The following is a 20,335-nucleotide window of genomic DNA, read 5'->3' on the forward strand; positions in this document are numbered from 1 at the left end:
TTGATGTTTGAACTTGTAATAGGCACTGAGAGATTTGTGAGGGCAACACTGTCATAGACCTTTCTGTAGTCAATCAAAGCTGTACTCAGGCTGGTTGTGAGTGACTTCTCCACCTGAGCTTCTGATATTGTTTTAAAAACACACTCTGAGCTTTCCACACACAGTAACTCATGGTTAGTAACTGGCTAACCTCTGCTGCAGGGCAGGGGCATAGGACAAAAATCTGGACCCTGTACGCAGGCAGTCTCAGTGGACCCATTTGCCTATTTAATAATCCATAGCGATGCCTCTACAAAAAAAATCACTGTGAGCTTCAAAAATATCACAAAACATTTGTCATTTTCATTGTTTATTAGGTCCTCATTATATTCTGAGTATAGGACAAAGGTAGACAGTAATCTTGCTCTGGCCCCTATACTCTTGATATACTATAAAGGTAATAAATATGTTCAATTTTTTCATTAATAGTTGGCAAAGTGATAAGAAAGAAGAAAAAAGAAAGAAAACAGAAGAAAAAAGAGGGGGAAAGTACAAGCAGCATATAACCAAGGGAAACAATTCACAGAAAAAAGGTAGAAAAGAAAAAAGAACAAGAAAATCATGCTTCAATTAAGGCTAGCCTGTTACAGTATTGGTAAAGTTATACAGATAATACACAATAAGATTTATCAGCATATACAGTACAGTGACGAAGTAAAAACTGAGATAGACCTGCAGAGGCACAGACATCCTTTGACCTGCTAAATAACCCACTCGTTGGGCAAGCGAAGCGAAGGCGGAAGTAGATATGAGTTAATAATCTTGCGCAAGCTGGATAGTCTTCGGTATAAGTTTTGCTACACGCACACAGATGTCAGCGGAGTTTCTCAATCTGTCAGTTTGTTAGGTGGGGTACACTTGATGGAGGAAGGAGACATTGGATACAGCCACCATGATTTTCTGACAACTCTCGTGAAGCGACTTCCGATGAACACTTCTCCCGCCAGCCGTACTGTTTAGTATTTTAGCCGTTATACCTGTTAGCTGCTCTCTGCGTTATTTGACAACTCAAGAACAACACCCGCTACTTCAGAAGAAGTTGCCATGCTAACCTCAGTTAGCTGCTGCTACTTGACGTAGCTATGATTTCTGTGCTACACTTGAAACGGTCAGCGAAAAAGCGGTAATTTCATTGTAACGGATACTTTTCTTTTTTTTTTAAGCTATAAAGTTAAGAGGCGTTTTAGCCAGCTTCCTGTGCTTGAAAACGAAGCTATCAATCTGTCATAAAAATGGGACTACACCCGCTGGAGTTTAGTGAGTGCTATCTGGACAGCCCCAGCTTCAGGGACAAAATAAAGGCACACGAAGCAGAGCTGGACAAAACTAACAGGTTTATCAAAGAGCTGTACAAGGATGGGAAGAACCTCATCAATGCAACTAAGCGTAAGTTGATTGTAATGTTTTTTACACTCATTATTGTAAGAAAAGTCTGAATTCAGTCACAACAACCATGCACTTGCCTTGGGAAGAAATCATGGGGCTTTGATGTGTCCACTGCTGAAACAACTTCAGTTTTCCGGTGATTGCTCTTTCCATTTGTTTATGTTGTGAGTGTCAGAACAGATGATACTATTTCATAATACAGCAGACTGTCACAACAACCATATCAAGGCGTTTTCTCTTTTAATTCCCTTGAAAAGTGCTTTCTTTTGTTCCATTTTATGAGGACAATTATTCAGATTTAGAGGTTAACTCTTTGAGAAAATGTCTCCCTGGGTTATTTTAATAACCTCCTGCACTATTTGCTCCCAGTCACACACCTCAACTGGGTTAAAATGATTAGATTGTTATCTCTATGAACTCTAATCTTGTGGGCAGGGCTTGTTTGTAAGGTGCCCAGTGCTTATCTGACTTTCCAGACTTCAACACACAATAATCAAATGTGGACTGCTTTCATTGTAAATCGGTTGGAAATCCTTTAGGAAAAATAATTAGAATTCAGTCTAACAATATCCAGAAGATGTAACTATACGTTTTAATTTCAGTTTCAGTCATGTGTGAAGGTAGTTTCTGAAATGGACATTTGTTTTTTTTAAATACATCATTACTAACAGTAGGAAATCCTTTAGGAAAATACCTAAAACTCACTCTAGCAACGTTCAGCCACTGCAACTATATTTTCAATTTCTGTTTCAGACCTGTGAGAGGATAATTTCTGAAACTGATATTCTTTAAACACATCATTACTAATTCAGTAGTAGGAAATCCTTTAGGAAAATACCTAAAACTCAATTCAGCAAGATTCAGTCACCGTTACTGTACTTTTTATTTCAGTTTTAGTCTTGTATAAATGGAGTTTCTTAAAAAAAAAAATCATTACTGATACAGTAGTGTTAGTGCTCAATTGTTGACAGGTAGGCTTTAGGCATGTCCTTGCAACATTGCCATATTTGTACACAACATGTTTTTCTGCCAGCAAACCTGCGGACATAAGTCACTTTTGTCACATGTTTCAGTCACAGTTAGCCAGGTATGTCTTTCATTTTGCCTTCAGCAGAACCTAAATTCTTCAAGGCAGAGATTAAGCAAGGTGCTGTTGAACGTACACAAGGATCTTTGTTCAGGTTGACAAGGCTGGTTCAGCAGACTCTCAGTGGCATATTTAGGGCTTGGGAAACTATTTAATATTCTCATTTATTATCGTGTCATGAGGATACGATCATATTGTGTAGAGCTGCAACTATTTTAATAAGCGATTAATCTTCTCAGTCATTTTTTCCAGCCAAAATGCCCAACATTCTTTAATTCCAGGAGGATTTCTTGCTTTTCTCTGTTTTGTATCATGCAATACAGGTGGCTGGACAAAGCAAGACATTTGATGAAGGAAATCATAATAAGTAGACAAGCGATTAGATGTTAAATCGAGTACGTAATCTGCAGATTAATTGATGATGAAAATAATATAATTAATTACTGCCAGGTCTTGTCTAGTCAGTATATTTATATAATGTTGTTTTTCTAATTAGGTTTCGCTCTAGTCTCAGTCCTTATTCACATCATGAAACAGCAGGTGACATACACTTGACACAGGGTCAAAAGGTCATGAAGGCTTAGCAGCAATCTTTAGAATAGAATAGGCTTTTATTGTCACTGTACAGTTAAGTACAACGAAATTGTGGGTGCTCCACGAAGGCAAACAGTGCACACAAATAATAAAAATAATACAAAAATTTACACTAATGGAGTACAGTGTGTTTTTTCATTGAAATGATTCATCAGCTCTATGTAAATGTTACATGTATGTCAAGAATTCTTTCTCCACACCATTATAACACCCACCACAAAACCTCTACCCTTGACACCAGGCAAGATGGCTTCATCGATTCGAGATGTAATACATGTAACAAGAAACCTGTCTTTCTCAGAGGTGTCATTTTTCTTCTCAGTCAGCCCCTCTGCAGTTTCAGTGTTGCTCTTTGCTGACATGAGTGTAACGCCCTCTGCTTCACGCTCTCACCTTGTACAATACATTGCTGTTGTAATGAACTGTTATTTGCATACTTGTGGTCTGCTGGACCTGTTAGTTTGAACAAGTCCTGCCACTCTCCTCTGACATCCCTCAGCTTGGTGACTGTCCCCCCAAGACTGCAGTTACTTTCTTGTATTTCTTTATCACACATCCTTGATAAACTCTACATCTACTAATGGCTGTGAAAATCAACAGAAAAATAATCAGCAACTATTTTTATAACTGATTAGTCGTCTCAGTTATTTTTTACAGGTAAATATAGTGAAGAAAGTTTCAAATGTTTTCTCATTTCAGGCTTTCAAATGAGAGGATTCCAACTTTTCTTTGTCATAGATCACTGTAAACCAAACATTTTGGGGCTTTTGTTTCAACAAACAAGACATTCAGTTGTGATGGCCATTTTTAATGCTTCGTAGGCTAACATGATTACTACATTAATTACTAGATTATTACCTGTCAGCCTTTCTCCTGGCTCAGTTTTGGCATCCACATGGATTTACCAGGAAAACCACCACAGACTGATATGGTGAATTCCGGTATTTACCATTGCTCACAGATGAGTTGATATTGATGCTATGTTAGTGTAAACTGATCCTGTTCCAGGAGGACATGTCATGTCTTGTATGTTGTACTTCATGTAACTGTGGTTGAACTATGCGTCACTTTTTTGTTGTTGATTCAAAGTGTGTCCAGTGCAGTGACATATAGCAACCATCTGTCTGTTAACCATCATGAGGTCTGTGCTGGTCTCTTGCTTATGAGAACAGGATAAGGAACAGGGAGCCCTGGTCATACACTCCTACTAGGATTCAATGTCAAATGACTGTTTTAACATGATTATTATAATCATCAGGTGTTTACTCTACTGATAATAGTAGGAGAAGTAGTAGAGCAACTCAAACATTGTCAAATTGCCACAGCAGCTTATTAAAATTGTATTTCCCATGGCACAAGTAAAAAACAATACACTTCTATTTACAAAGGGTGTTTGCTATCATAATATTTAATTTAGGGCAAGGCTAATTTTTCCAAACTGGGCTGAGCAGCTGTCTACTGTATGTCTGATAAAATGATAACACTGGTGCCTTCAGATAGAGTTGAAACAATTAGTTTCTTAACAGGAAATTGATCAGCATCAATGCTGAAATTGATCAGCATCAATTTCCATAATTGGTTAACTACTTGGTTAACTACTTTTTCAAGGAAAAATACCCCAAAAAATGTTGTCCTTTGTGCTTTCCGGCATCAATTGTGGATTTCACCTCATCCAGTACCTGCCCTATTCACCGGATTTGGCACCCTCAGTCTATACCTCCATAGTGTGGAATGGCCTAACAGGGATTGAAATATGTATCTACAATATTCTACAAATAATCACATTATTAAACAGGATCATTCCGTACAAATGTAAAGGCAGTCTGTCACCCTTTTTCCTGATTATCTAAGCACAGGGGAGTTATAAAGTAACAGTGTAACTCTGTTAATTTACACTCTAAGGGTGGAGCTCTTAGAGCTTAGCTCCTGTTACCTGGACATTACTCTGATTATCTTGTCTCATGAGAACGTAACTCTTGTGTTTAGAGATCATAGAAAATAGCCCACCACTTCTTCTTTTAAATCTGTCTTGTTTGTATTTGGCAGCTTTTGAAGTTGTTAATGTAGTCTTGATGAACTCATGAGCTCAGATGGTTGTTTTTGATGAGTTGGAGTTGATTTGGGGAGGCTAAGCTGTGTAATCTACTCTGTATGTGATGGCTTCACAATAACATCTAACTCTCAACAGTGTTGTAAAAATGGCTGATCTAACATTATGTTGTAAACATTGACAGATTTAGTCTTTTTTCCAACTTAAAGAAGATTCAAGAGTTGTATGATAACGTGATTTCAGACGTTACTGTATGTGTGACCTCTCAGTGATCTGGTGTGGTGTGAGGACAGATTGTTGATCTCTAAATCTCAGTCCATTCTCAGTCTTAACTCCCTTCTCTCCTATGGCTGGGAGGATGTCCCTCTATGGAAAGTCCTTGGTTCTGAGAGGAAACTTTAAAGCGGGGCCCTGGGCCAGAGAGCCATGACATGGAAGTGCCCACTAGAGGAGCAACATGCAGATGTGCTTCTGTTTCAGAGGGTTTCCTCCACAGGAACTGTGTCCTGTCTGTACCCTCTCAACCACCTCTCACTGTTGTCCTTAGCAAATGTATTGATTTCTTTGTCTGTAGTAGAAAGTATGAACTCTCCATTTCTGGAGAGCGTATTATTTGTTTGTTATCTTGTCAGCCTGCTTTATTAGTTAGATAGTGCTTCTTGCATGTTCTGGTTTTGCTGCTTTTCATCTGAAAAGTGAAGTTGGACAGAGTTGCGCCATGGTCATTTAGAGTCATTTCTACAGCTGGACTTCCTCTGGTGAATTGACCAATTGGGTCATAAAACAAAATGATTTTTTTTTTTTTTTCACTTTCAGTTCCACTTTGAAAACCTAGTTTTTTAAGGTCTTTTTTCATTGGCAGACAGGTTTAAGAGTAGTTTGCCATGGTGTGCTTTGGCTCACTGTTGCTCTCTGTAATCACATTACTGATTCTGCCAAAGAGCCACATCACAATCTTTCATTAAAATCGCATTAGCACAAGACGTGAAGTCATGTGGGAGGAACGCTTTTTCATGTCTCACTCCAGAAAGCGCAAGGCCTGCTATAAAAGTGATAGTGTATTATGGCTTGATAGCATGGCAGTGCTTCTGGGACTCCTTTCTTGGTACAAGCAAATGTAGAGAGCCATTTAAAGCACCTTTCACTCCATTATTACTTTAACTTTTTGGATATGTGCCAAAATAATACACAGGTACTATAATATATCTGTGATCAGCCATGGCCATTATTGACAGGATGCTATTCAGTGCAGCTTCATCCTACAGAATTGTTTTGAGGATCAGGAAGTCATGAATGAAGTAATGGTTGTGGGAGGGGATGGGTGGAGCAGGGATTCAGACTGGAAAAGATGGGAGAGTGGAACAGGAAGGACTGTGGAAAGGCACAGCATGTTAACCCTGGATGCTCTTTGAGGGCCTGCACCAGGCGAGTTCTGACCTAAGTGGCACATTTGATGAGACTGTAGAAATCATAACAAACAACACTCAGACAGATGCCAATGAATACACTGTGGACATCTTCAGCAGCTGAACTTTGACATATACATACCTTTTCTGGCTTGTTTTGGGGAAAACTTGTGCAGTAGCAGCCAGAACAGACAATGTTGAGTTTCCTGCTTTAAGACATATAGTAAGTGCAAAACAAGTGTAGGATTTTGATGTTAATCCTCTAAATTTCTAATATGGAAATAGCAATTTCATATCCTGATGTACTGCAGAATGACTGTAGTTAAGCAAACAGTCAGCTACATGCAGTATAGAAAGTGCAAGTTGTGATGGTTCATTTTATTGTTAATATTAATGATTAATGAATGTCAAATTTCCACAGTGGCACTTGATAGTGAATTAATGCATAGAGGGCAAACACTGTGACTTATTTTCATCAATTGTTAAATGTCATAATTTTTATGAGGTTAAGGGGAGAGTTATGTGTGTTCCTGCAGCAAAAAGTAATTTACTATTATGGGGCCTACTTCATGGTTTTGGCATTGAGATTATAAAGAATGCCTTAGTGTCTTTCTTGTGTGCAGTGTTTGTACGCTGACTCGAAGTAAATGTAAGTAAAATATCTTCTCACAGCAGTTTTTTGTCTCCACTGTCATCAGAGACCACATGTAAACCACCAACACTATATGAATAGCCATACAAAAACTAGGGCTGAAACTGTTTGTTGATCAATTATGTGCTCAACAGGAAAAAAATGTTGGCATCTCTGATAATAGTTTTCAAGTAAAATACCTAAATAAAAACATGTGGGTATCAGCCTCTCAGATGTGATGGATAGCTGCTCTTACTCTGTTCATGTTATTAAATTAAACACCTCTTGGGTTTTTGGAGTGGTGCTCAGACAAAAACATTGTGAAACATTTGAAAACTATGCTTTGGACATTGGTAACTAGTGATTGGCATTTCTCCTAATTGTTCACATTTTATCCTTTAAACAACTAAAAGGTAGAAAAAAACATTCATAGATGTATCTGTGAATAAAGTTATGATTAGCGACTGTTCTAATAATTTCACATTCTTTACTTTTACTCTGATCTGCTCCACAATAACCAGTGCCCTGTGATTTGGTAACCTCCCTTACTGTGTCATCTTTGTTTTTCTTCCCACCTCTTCTGATGAGGGGCACCAATGTTTATGCCACATAGCATTTTTTCATGTTTTTTCCTGCTGCAGAAAAACCTGGCCTTTTATATCAGATAGATGTAAGGTGGGGTTTGTGTGACTCATACTCAGAATCCGGTACACTGGGGTCTCTGGCTTTCTGCAGAGAAACTAGCCAAGTTTGACAGTTCCCAGGTTTGCTCTGAAATGCCTTTCTTTAAAAGGCAAAAAGCAGGAGAAGCCTTTGCCTTGGACTCTTGTGTGCCCCAGTGTGTGTGGTATTTCTAGCTTGTGATAGTTCTCTCCTCTAAGACATCATTTCAATCTGTTATACAGGCCTCTCATCTGACACTTTTGTTTATTGCTCCACTGATTGTATCCAGTTGATCTATGCTGTTGAAACTTGAATTGACACTGAACAGGGACACAAATGCTGCCCCTGTTTTTTCCTTCTCTGAATGTCGATCTGACGTCGATTAATGCTGGAGCTTCATGTAACCGGATAACATTCATTCTTCATGTTTTATGTAATGAAGTCCACACAGCTTGGCCTCATATATTCTCATATTAACTGTCCACCCTGCAGTGAGTTAAACATGCAAGCAGGCTTTGTAATCAGATTGTGGATGGGTGTGATTTGTGCACCATGCTCACATATGGCTCTAATAAAGAGACTGCAAATCTATCCATTGACATCACTGTTCATAGAGTACACACTAATTGTTCACAGCGACCTGGGCCTTGATCTTGTCTTTGCCATATAAAGAACATGTTTAATATACTGATAGAGTACCAGAATATCTCTATTTCAACAACATTTCAATCAAAACAGTGTAAGGTATGATATTCACATTGATTATGTTCTCTGATAGAATAGTAAAAATCTTATCACACCTTGAGGAATGCTTTAATGGCTTTTATTTTGTCACAACACCATCTGCTCATCATTTTCTTTTACAATACAGTGACATTGGATACTGCCCCGACCTTACGTCAGACACAATATAGTGTTGAGGCTTTGTTAAGATGTGTCAAGGTTCAGTGTAATGTTGTCAAAACATGTTTCTACTATGTGGGGGAGTAGCTGAACTTTCCACTTTACATTCATGTGTAGTTTGACATAGTTTGAGTCGTGCAGTTGCCCAGTTACCCAACAGAATTTAGGTTTAGGTTATGGTGTGTCGTTTTGTTGTTTTTGTACATTAAATAGTATTACATATTACATAGATTCACATAATACTACCAACACTTGTTAGCAACAACAACAATAGTTCATGATGCAAACACACACTGGAGCTGAAACTTTATTCTTATCTGGCATGCAGGTGGAAAAAAATTAAAAGTAAAAAAAAATATTGCTAACAAAGCCAAACAAACGCAGAGCCAAAAACACTAAACATGAGTAATAGAGGCGCACTGTGAGAATGAAATAAAACAATATACAACCTGTAAAACTGCTTTTCTATAAAAGGGTTTATGCAGGGATTAAAAAAAAAAAAAAAGACAGACTCATCTTCTCAATGTTCCTCTGTCAGACTGTTTCAAAGCACAGAACCTCTGACTACAGAAACCTGGTCATTCTTAGTTTCAAGCCTGGATCTGAAGTTCACTAGAGGGGCCAAGACTCTTGAGTTACACCAATTAAAGTAAATGTTATACTTTTATGATGATGTCACCAAGAGGAGATACAGTGATGGAAAACAGCAAGAGGCCCACGATCAAGCCATGGGCAAAGTCATAATTGAAAGACACCTGGGGCAGTAGAAGAAATGTCTTAACAAATATGGTTTCAGAGGTATTAGTTAAACCAGTTAATGCTACCATAACGCAGCTTAACACAAACTCAATGCCAGTCCAAGAATGCTGTTAGCAGCAGAAGCACTAGTAATCAGCTGTATTGGCAGGGATAAAGAGGTTTTTGGTTTGCTTGGCTAGATTATCTCACTAAGGTGCTGGGATTTGATATGATTAATGGTATATTTGGTTGAATATGTTGTTAGTGGCCTGTTGTAAGGAGGTTTCCATGCTGGTAAACAGCTAGTACCTACTGTCTGAAAAGCAAAGCACCAAACAGGAGCAAAACAAAAAAATAATCTCACTTCATGGAGCGACTGACGGTATTTAACCAGATTCCCACTGTTCAGCACTATATGCCTTAGGTCATGCATCCATAGGTAAAGCCTACCAGGTTAAAACCAATAGAGTTATAATATTCTGGATCCAATGAAATCTGTGTTCCTTATTTCTTGTCCCCACCCTGCTTACTTGGCCACAGGATTTAGTAGACTAAAATTATAAAGGTTGTTGTAGAGTATGCCAATATAGGATTTTTTTGTGTTGTGTCTGCAGTCATTTCATGCTCTGCAAATTGAGGACTATTGTAGAGACCAGACGTGACCAGAGCCACCTTTTATGGACTTGCACACCCTGGTCTGGATTCTAGCCATCTGCGTGGCTTAGATTCCCTCCAGATTTACAGTCACTTCAAAGAAAATTGCTATGTTCAGCATATATGTGTTTGCAACCAAAATAATGGCCTGACAGGCTTGTATTTGCCATACCTTTATTTTGGAAATATCACCTGGAACCCTTGCTTAAACACTTCCATGTAACAGTTCATCAGGCTGTGTTTACATCAGACAGAAGTCACCTCTGTGACAGAAACATTTTGGCTAAAACGTGAAAAGCTTTTAGTGTATTATGTAGTGTATTATGAGTTCTAAATTTATTTGCTCTGGTTGACACAAGTTTATAATATGAGTTTTCTACTCTAAACTGGTGTCTAATAAATTCATGCAGTAACTCACGACTGATTATAAGCTGACAATAATAAGGCATCCCCCAATACTTCTTCCTCCTATCTCTTCTGACCTTACTGTCTGAGCCAGACTATTTCACACTCCACAGCTATTGTTTGTTAGCCTCTTAATGTTGCTTGTGCAGCAGTGGCCTATTTTTTTATGTTTACCATTTTCTATGTGGTGTCTGAGGAAAGGGCAAACATAGACTCTTTCTTGTCTTGATTAATGATCTAATGTTAGGCCTGTGCAGTGTCTTGCAGAAGTTCATGAGCCAACTAATGAGCTATTAGCCATTAATCCTTCTGTTTTGCTTACTGTCATTAGAACATATTTGCTAAATTCCTGTGGATAGATAAGAGACCATGATTTGTAATTTTGCTATTGAGACAGCTTGTTTTTTTCTGTGCTTCTATTCACTTTTTATGTATTTCTTAAGCTGTTTTGACTTTTAATTTCTCAACAACAAAAATTGTTTCACTCACAAGAAAAGAAAGATCATTTCCTCTGGGTGCTAAATAAAGACCTGCTCAAAGAACAAACAATTGTAACTACTGTTATACACAAGTTGCCCCATTGTCTGGTGTCAATCCCTTAGCTTCCTGTAGTTTAATAACTCAGACAAATTGGCCAAAGGAATCAACCACAGGTGTTTTGTTTGACCCATATTTCCTTGTGTGCTTTGGGATTGTTTAGATTTCAGATTGAGCTGAAGAGCAACCAGCGGTGGATTTCAAACTGTTTGAAATAAACTACTGAGGCAGAAGCTATGCTCTTTGTGCCCGGCTCAGACAGACATTGTCCAACACCTCTCACATGTTTGGGCTTTTGGCCCTACTGTAGATTTAATCCATAGCATGTGTACACACACTGCTCAGACAACCTGGGATGTGTAAGCAGCAGGGTAGTCATGGGTAGAAAAAGCAAAACAGGTCAAATAAATGAATTTAAAATGCAGTAGTTCCTGATGTTTTATTATTATCTGTGCAACAAAAAATCTGCTGTATTTGCAAAGGTCTTTGTAATTGTTAAGATTATGAGCAGCCAAGGTTTTTCTTTAAGAGAATATTGGGTGGCTTCTGCTGTGTTCACCAAAGCCTGAGTCAGCAATAGTAAAACCTATTTTGGGGGTCATGGATACTGTAGCCTTGTGGACTAAGATACATATCATGTTACTGCAACTTCCCCATTTTAAATCCAGTTAGAGATCTTTGTTGCATATCACCCCCTCTCGTAAAGTTTTTTCTCTGTTTCCTCTGTCATTGGCATTGAGGTAAAGTGCCACCAGAAATTTGAAATTAAAATAATGATATAAAGAATGTTGTATCAATTGTGTTACAGACAACTATAATTGCAGTAGCAGAATCATCTAGGGTCAGTGCTAGATGAAAAGATGGAGAAGCAGGATGATACTCAAGTTAACTACCATAGGCTAGTAAGTACAAAATAGCTAAAAACAATTAGTTTACCAATATGATTGATAAGAAATCAGAATTACTAAGCATTAGTTGCTTCATTGTAGCCAGGCGTCTTATAGCAGTTGCAGATGCTCAGCACAGTCTTCAAGCTGTATTCAGTGGTGTAGCTCAGTTGATTGTTCCCTATAGAGTCCCAGCTATCTTCCAAAGCTAATGACACTGCTCCCCAGTATACTACTCATAGCTGCAGTCTTAAAATACCCCCGCTGCATTCTGTCATGTTTCCCTAAGGGACTGTCATGGGTCAGAGATCCCACCTCAGGGAATCTCCTCACTGTTTGGAAATAGATTTGGTTGGCTGTGTTTTTACTGATGTGTAGGGGTGTAGTGGAGAGTAGACTCAGCACTGCATTTATCCACTTGACTCAAGATCTGAAATAGTTTTAATTCAGATACCGGAGCATTTATTTAGTTTCATGTTGAGTTCATATAGATGAGTGCTATTTCAGAGCATAGTCACCCATGTTAAGTTATTGCTACTGATTATATTGCTTAGCTTTTTCCTTTTGATTAATGACAGATCTAGACTGCTTTCAGGGTATCAGATTTTACTGATATTAAGTTTACAAGCCTGTTACATTTTTGTAAAGTGCTACATATGCGTATATTTACCCACTAAATTACATATTGCGCTGGCAATACTGAGGAATTTGTGGTAGAGGCCAAATGACAGTAGCCTTTATTTCTATAAAAGCCCAAGTATTGTCAATGTAACACTATTACACTATTTTATTTGAGGAAGGACTTAAATAAAAATGACATTGCAGTAACATTACATTTCGTTGCTATTACGTCAGTTGAAAAACCTAAATACCATCATATATCTTAAAAATAAAGGAACCTATGATATTTTACTTGTATTGAACAACTGTACTGGGTTTACTGTCAGCTTCTGTCTGGGCTATCTAGCATTTGGGTTTTACATTGGTCATACTGTGTCTCTTGTCTTTTTGTGTAAGCTATAAGGAATATACCAAGACAAATTCCTTGTATGTGCAAACGTACTTGGCAATAAACTTGTCTGATTCTGATCCCATGACTTTCACACATATAATTAAATATAGTTTGCGCTCTCTTTTTTGTGATACATTTTATTTTGTGGCACCTGTCCTCCTGCCATACTCAGGTTTGATGTGCAACAGGATGTCACTAGACAGACAGGATGTTTGCAAAGTGGTTAACTGTGTGTGATGCATCAGACCTACTTTTCAAGACAGCTGATGTAGTGTTCATTTTTAACAAATCATAGGACAGTATTTTTATAAATGTTTTACAATAAAGGTAACAAGCAAATGTTGTCAGTGTAGTCTAAATGTTTTTCTTAAGTAAAATCTGTTCACCTAGTAGATTTTAGAAATATAAAGTATAATAAAGATTAGCATTCTGCCTCCTTTTAAATTCTCTGCTTTAAATGATTTTTATATTTTGAATTATCTTTCAGAACTTGGGATGGCACAGCGAAAGTTTGCCCAGTGCCTGGGAGAGTTTCAGTTTGAGTACATTGGAGATGCAAAGACGGATGATGAGAAGTGTATTGGTAAGTGTGGGTTTAGCTTCTCACACAATACCAAATGAAACTAACCACTAGTTATGTTACCACCACGCAAACATTTACTGTGAATGCTTGTTTACAGTTCTCTCTCTACCAGCAAATTAAGAGCAGTTTTTGGTGTGCACCTGTGGTGGGAACAACTGATGATGATTGTGTGTGTGTGTGTGTGTGTGTGTGTGTGTGTGTGGCAGAGAGTAAAGTAGAATGATTGGATTTATCACATGTTTGATTTTTTCTATCTTCAGATGAGTCTTTGCAAGAGTTCTCCTCATTCCTCAAAAACCTAGAAGACCAAAGAGAACTGATGGTGAGAACAACCAGTCACAACCTGCTTGAAAGCCAGGGAAAATACCTGTGTGTGTGTGTGTGTGTGTGTGTGTGTGTGTGTGTGTGTGTGTGTGTGTGTGTGTGTGTGTCTGTGTGTGTGTCTGTGTGTGTGTGTGTCTGTGTGTGTGTCTGTGTCTGTGTGTCTGTGTCTGTGTCTACGTGGTATATTGCACTTGAGCTGTTTAACTGTCTCTGTGCTTGTACTGTGCTTATTTCCAACCAGCCTACACCTATCACAGCCCATATTTGGTATTCACATCTATTAATGTCTGACTCTGTCATCCACCAGAGATCCAGACAGACACTCATAATATAATTTTCTCCAGCATACGGTACAGCCACAGCATCCAATAGGCAGAGCAAGCCAGTTCCCTAGTGGGTGAATTCGTATTGATCATGTTTGAACAGTTCCTCCACTTGTTTCCTGTCTAAGGGTCACTGTCACAGCACCTGCCTGGGAGTGGCTCCAGAGAGGACATTAGTGCATATCCATGTGTTATTACACCCAAGCTTTAAATACCAAGGCAGATTGCATAAGCTACTACTGGCCACAGGTCCAGCTCATACAGACATACCACCACAAAAAAAAAGCTTTTGGATCAGGCAGTGTTGTTAAAGTTGCTCATTTATAAATTACAAGCACAACGCGAATATGAAGGAAGTTGCAACATTGAAGGAAGGAAGGATATAAAGGAAGGACACCTGATTTTAGTTGTGACAGTGTGTTGTAAACTGTTTCACTGAAGTGTTATGCTATGTGTTACACTGCGGTATAACACATAGGTTTATTTGTGACCTCTGTAGATGTCATGTGATAGATATGGTTGTCAAAGTTCCTCATTTAAAGACTAATTTAAGCAGTAGGGTAGATCGCTCGTGAAAGTTTGGTAAAAAGTATTGAAAAAGATATAGATGAAGCAATTGCTTTGGACATGGATGCACATTTTTACAGTGTCTCTTATAAACAGCCATTCTTTTGTAATGTCTGTCTGTAGTGAGGTTAGTGAGTAGGCATCAGTAGATGACTATTTAAACGCCAGGCTCAGACCATAATGGTAAACGCTGCACAGTACAGGGCTGCTCAGCATAGTGGGATGACATCACAGTGCAAAGTAAGGAAAAGTGGGGAGGGCATGCAGGCATAGACATGTCCTGCAGTCACCGTAGCAAAAACACTGGAGGAATGAGGAAAAATACTTGACTTTATTAATGTGTTATTGAAAGACAAAGATTCTTTTAGTTAAATAGTTATGTAATTTAGTATTTAACACTAGTAAGGCCTCAGTCAAAAGGCTGTATACACTGCTGCCACCTATCACTAGAAACAACACATACTTAAGCCTGGAAATGTTGTGTCATATGAAATATTAATGTGGCCTGTCATTAAGTTGAGCAAATATTATATTATATGTTATGGCTGCTGTCTCTGCCTAGATGAGAAACATCACAGAAACTTTAATGAAACCCCTGGAGAAGTTCAGGAAAGAGCATCTCGGTACAGTAAGGGTAATGTATAATTTTTTATTTACTCTACCCAATACGTTGTATAGCTCTTAATTGATCTGTTTGTATTCTTTGTGTACTTTAATGATTGTAAAAAAATCCATATTTTACAGTTTGCTGCTGATAGCATGCAGCATATGAATTGTACTACACATACAGCTTTGATTCCCCTGTCTCCATGAATAATCCACTATTTTGTTCTCCTTATATGCTTCTACTCCTCCACTGTACTTTCTAAAGGCGGAAAGAAAGAGGTATGAGAAAGAGACAGAGAAATACTACAGCTCTCTGGAAAAGCTTCTGAATATGTCAGCAAGGAAGAAAGAACCCCAACTACAAGAGGTATTTATCCTTGTCTGAACTCTCTGATAGATATGTACAGATATGACAGCAAAAATAATGGAAACGGATATTTTGTTTAGTTTTGAGAATCCCTGTTTTGGTTTTTGTCTTTTGTGCCACGGGGAAGAGTCTTGCTGCAAAGCCTGTTGGACTCCTGCGAGTTTCCACTGACGTGCCTTGCAGCAACAGTTTTCCTGGCTTGTTTGGAAAGGAAATGTGTGCTCACTTGTACTGTACTACCAAGGTCAATGCTGGTTGCTGTAGTTTGTAGAGTAACCAATGCTGCATTGCCATGAGATTAGAATTTTAAATTATGGAGAATTTAGCAACCTTTCACTAAACAGTGTTTCTGTCTTCTTGTCTTTGTTCCATGTAGCCATGTAAGGCTTACCCATATGTTGTATACACCAAGCAGAGAGGGCACTTGAAACTGTTGACATTATGAATGCAGGCTCCTCAGTCTGTTCTCTGTGTCTCTTGTGACACAAGGGTTTGCAGTAGCAACACAGCTTGCTGTTAGACCTGAATGAATAAATCCAGTGATTTGCTGAGCCATGAACTTCAGCAACACTGCATCAGTTGTTTAGTCAACTGCATTCAACAACACTTAATAGGCAAGGATATCAGTCAGTGATGTTACTGTTCTAAGAAGGTATATTACTTATTATGCTTAAATATACTTTGCAGAAGTGTGTTTACAGTAGGCTGCACAGTAAGTCCTCGGCGGTGTAGACATAATTCAATTCTGTTACACTGCAAATTTTAGTTGTATAATGTTATGTACAGTATAGTGTTATTCTGTATTTCAAACATTTTCAAGCATTGCTGCTTGGGAGTTCTTGGATGCATGCTGTAGTTTAGTTTAGGGTGGTTAATGCTGTCTCATAAAAGCAGGAAGCTATCAAGTCCACAAGACCTAGGGCTTCTCTGCATTTGGATTTGCTGCCCAGGTGCTCTGGTTCTCTCCCACAGACCAAAGACATGCTAGTAAGGTAACGCTAAATCACCCCTAGGTATGAATTTGAGTGTGTTCTCTGTCTGTACATGTTAGCCCTGTGATATCAAAGAAACTACACCCTGCCTCTCACCCAGTTTCAATCCATGACCTTGCAAATGACACACAGGTATAAGTAATAAACGGGTGGCTCTATTATAAATTCCACCACTGCTACTTCTGTCCCAGAGGAGGGATCCTCCTCTGTTGCCCATACTTAGATTTTCTCAGGTTTATCTTTTCTTCATCAGAACTGACATTCAAAGAATGGTGTCTTATATTGTTCAGGCTATACAGCCAGACATACTTAGGTTATTTAGTGCTATATAAATTAACTTGACTCCAATATCATCAGCTTTTGATTTACCAGCTAGTATTCCTTCTGCAAGATTTGGATCCCATACCAAGAAAGACTCCCTGACGTTTTTTCTTTGCTGCCATGCATCTGTCTGTCACTATAATCATTGTGGTGTGTGTTCTCCGCCTCTTCAGGCAGACATCCAGGTGGAAACCATGAGGCAGCACTTTCAGGAGGAGTCACTGGACTATGTGTGCAAACTGCAGGAGATCCAAGAGAGAAAGAAGTTTGAGTGTGTGGAGCCGGTGAGTGAGTGACCTCAATGGCATGTCAGCAATGACGTGGCTGGATATAGCATATATCACAAGGGTTTAAGTTTCTGTCTTACTTTTAAAGTGACAAAACAATCCCATCATCTCCCGTGACGTGGCCATAGTTTTTTATTATGAGTTTCTCTATCACTTGCTCACTCTGTAGATTAACATCTTTTTTTCTGTTTCCCCTCATATTGTGATTTCTTTTAGATGCTGGCCTTCTTCCAGACAGTCTTCACTTTCTATCATCAAGGCTTCGAGCTTGCCAAGGACTTTGATCATTATAAAAGAGCACTGCAGATCAATATTCAGAATGTAAGAAATATTAATTCTGTATTGTTATATTTGTAATTTGGATAAGGATGATTCTAACCATATTGACTGGTGCTTGTATACTGTTTATGTGTTATTCTTGTACCCTAAGACCAGAAAAAGTCTCATAATAGATTCCAGACCACTAAGCAGCAGAAAGGCCCCTAAATAAATTCAGTGGAACAAAACCTTGATGTCCTGAACCATTGGAGTCATCTGTCTGTTAATTTGTCTGATGCAAGTCCAATATTCACTTGCCTTGCTGTCAACTTCTGAGAAAAACATCTGGCACTGCTTCATGTTGTATTTTATTCAGCTACTTGTTAACTTTATAGTTTGTCCAATTTAGTTTCCTCTATTCTGCAGTGCTATTACATTCATAGCCCTGTCTCAGTCTTTAGTTTATTTTATTTTAGTTTACAGCAGATTTCATGGAGAAGCGGTAAAAAGCTTTTCATGGGAAGCTCATCAGTTTTGCAGTAGTCTCTCATTAGTAGGGACATCCTACATAACCACTGAATATCAGGAAGTGACTTCCTGACATGTGTTTGTTTCTTCTTCCTCCCAGACAAGGAATCGATTTGAGGGCGCACGGTCAGAGGTGTACGAGCTGATGAAGAGGATCAGGGAGGCACCCCAAGAATATAGACAGACCAGCCCTATCAGTTGTGAGGGCTACCTCTACGTACAGGAAAAACGTAAGACCTTAGTATGATTGTGTGTTTTACTATAGGCTTTCATATTACACCCATGCATGACATACAGCACAGTGAGAGAACATAGTCAGTGCAAGTCCACTGTAATAGGCAGAAGAGGGCCTCTCACAGTTTTCCTATAGCTGTTGTAATCTTTTCATTTTAAAGCAGCTCCAAATAACTTTTCGATGTGATACAACTATATGAACTATGTGTTTTTTCAATTCAATTCAATTTCATTACTGTAAAACTGCACATGAATACATGTTGCAAATTATCCTCAGGATTTCTGGGATGTTCACTACAAATTTCAACTCCATCCAGTAAAAAATAAGCAATTGATGAGGCTTAAAATACAAATACAAAGAATCAAAGAAAGGATAAAATTTTGCTCAGGATTTTGTAAAAGTGTTTTGTGTAGAGCTATAGAATTTTGCAATGTCCCATGAATCTGTGTCTTTTTTTTTTTTTTTTTCAAGGGCCACCTCCCTTTGGTTCAAGTTGGGTCAAACGCTACTGCACATTTGTCAAAGAGCAGAAGATCCTGCACATGGTGACCTTTGACCACAGATCTGGTGGGAAGATTGTGAGTAGTCTGTAGTGCAGTTTGTCATTAATGCTGCAGCTTTTATGATTTCAACCACTTTCATCTTTCATTTTCAGGTTGACATGCTACTTATTGATTTTTTCATTACTGCAACATTCTGAATAGTAAAATATATTTATCCTTTTTTTTCCAGGGTGAGACAGAGTCTGTCACGTTGAAATCCTGTCTCCGCAAAACAACTGACATGTTGGATAGGAGGTTCTGCTTAGATCTTGACATAACTGATCGGTACATTATCACCTCATACTTGTTCCTCAAACATTGCACATAAACATTGCAGGCATCATTTTACAGTTTGTCAAAAGTGTCACAGTTAATGTGAAATTGTTCCTTGCTAGGACACAGTGCAAAATGGTCACATGTACCTTTTCCATTGCAGCTACAGAGGACATAGATTGTCTACTGTGATATACTACATTAGCAGTTTTGCTAAAGATCTTAGCTCCACACACCTGCTGTTTGTTGTTCCGTGTTTTGTATTGCAGAGGGCAGGACAGCAGGATTTGTCTTGGAGGGTTGCCCTCACACACTTAGCTGGGAGGATTTTTGCCACACCCTGCTGTGCCCTCCTGTAATTGATATGTCATTTTGTCACACAACTTAACTCTGCCCTGCCCCTTTTCTGTAGTATTAATAGAGAAGCAATACCCCAGATTTAGTATGGAAATTTGAGTCCACACATCCATTCTGACTGTGATGAGTAACTTGATATCCATCTGGTCCCACATGATTGTAGCTCTCATAAACCAGCTGGGATGACTAACAGGGCTCATATCTGTACCTACTGCAAATCCAAGGTGCACGTGTCCTTGGCAGAGAGTGATTTTTGTCTCAAAGAATGCTAAACTCATTTAATGTTTTATATTGACATTGACATTGCCAATGCATTACTGTACTGTACCTCTAAGACTTTGCCTATCGTTAATGTAGTATTGCTCTCTCCTAGGCCGGGGACGGTGCTAACAGTACAGGCCCTGTCAGAGGATGACCATAAGTTCTGGATGCAGGCCATGGGTGGGAAGGAACCTGTGAGTCAGCCGCCTCTACAGTGTCATCATCTACCACTCACACTAGGCTTATGCAGCCTCACTACATTCTCTTAAACTGCCATCTTATAGAAAAAATTCTTTAATATATTTTCATATACCTGCTCTTTACTGTATATCACAAGGATTAAGTATACTTGATGAGCTTTGATAAACCTATAAAGATGGTTGTTTTTTTTAACAGATTGGACACTACCTTGGGAGAACTCTTTCTAAAGAAAGAGGAAGTAAGTGTCTAGCTGTTCCAGACTTTGTGACAATAAAAAAAAAAATATTGTTTTAAATTTCACAAGCACAGTGGTTCTCC

At 38.6% G+C, this 20,335-nt stretch overlaps 1 protein-coding gene across 2 annotated transcripts in view; it reads left to right on the forward strand.

Annotated features, from left to right (window-relative positions):
- Positions 1–827: 827 nt before the first annotated feature.
- Positions 828–20,335, forward strand: part of arhgap10 (Rho GTPase activating protein 10) — a 45,475-nt gene continuing 25,967 nt past the window's right edge. The window contains exons 1-12 of one of the 2 annotated variants that reach the window (XM_018690868.2): positions 828–1,425; positions 13,480–13,575; positions 13,836–13,897; positions 15,352–15,423; positions 15,661–15,762; positions 17,249–17,359; positions 17,579–17,683; positions 18,249–18,378; positions 18,855–18,961; positions 19,116–19,210; positions 19,929–20,010; positions 20,213–20,255. In XM_018690868.2, coding sequence (XP_018546384.1) covers positions 1,272–1,425; positions 13,480–13,575; positions 13,836–13,897; positions 15,352–15,423; positions 15,661–15,762; positions 17,249–17,359; positions 17,579–17,683; positions 18,249–18,378; positions 18,855–18,961; positions 19,116–19,210; positions 19,929–20,010; positions 20,213–20,255 — 1,159 coding nt within the window. In that variant the 5' untranslated portion in view covers positions 828–1,271. The remainder of the gene's footprint in view (positions 1,426–13,479; positions 13,576–13,835; positions 13,898–15,351; positions 15,424–15,660; positions 15,763–17,248; positions 17,360–17,578; positions 17,684–18,248; positions 18,379–18,854; positions 18,962–19,115; positions 19,211–19,928; positions 20,011–20,212; positions 20,256–20,335) is intronic. The other variant, XM_018690867.2, reaches the window with a different exon arrangement.

The sequence above is a fragment of the Lates calcarifer genome, linkage group LG5 (genome assembly GCF_001640805.2).
Source record: "Lates calcarifer isolate ASB-BC8 linkage group LG5, TLL_Latcal_v3, whole genome shotgun sequence".
NCBI lineage: Eukaryota > Metazoa > Chordata > Actinopteri > Centropomidae > Lates > Lates calcarifer.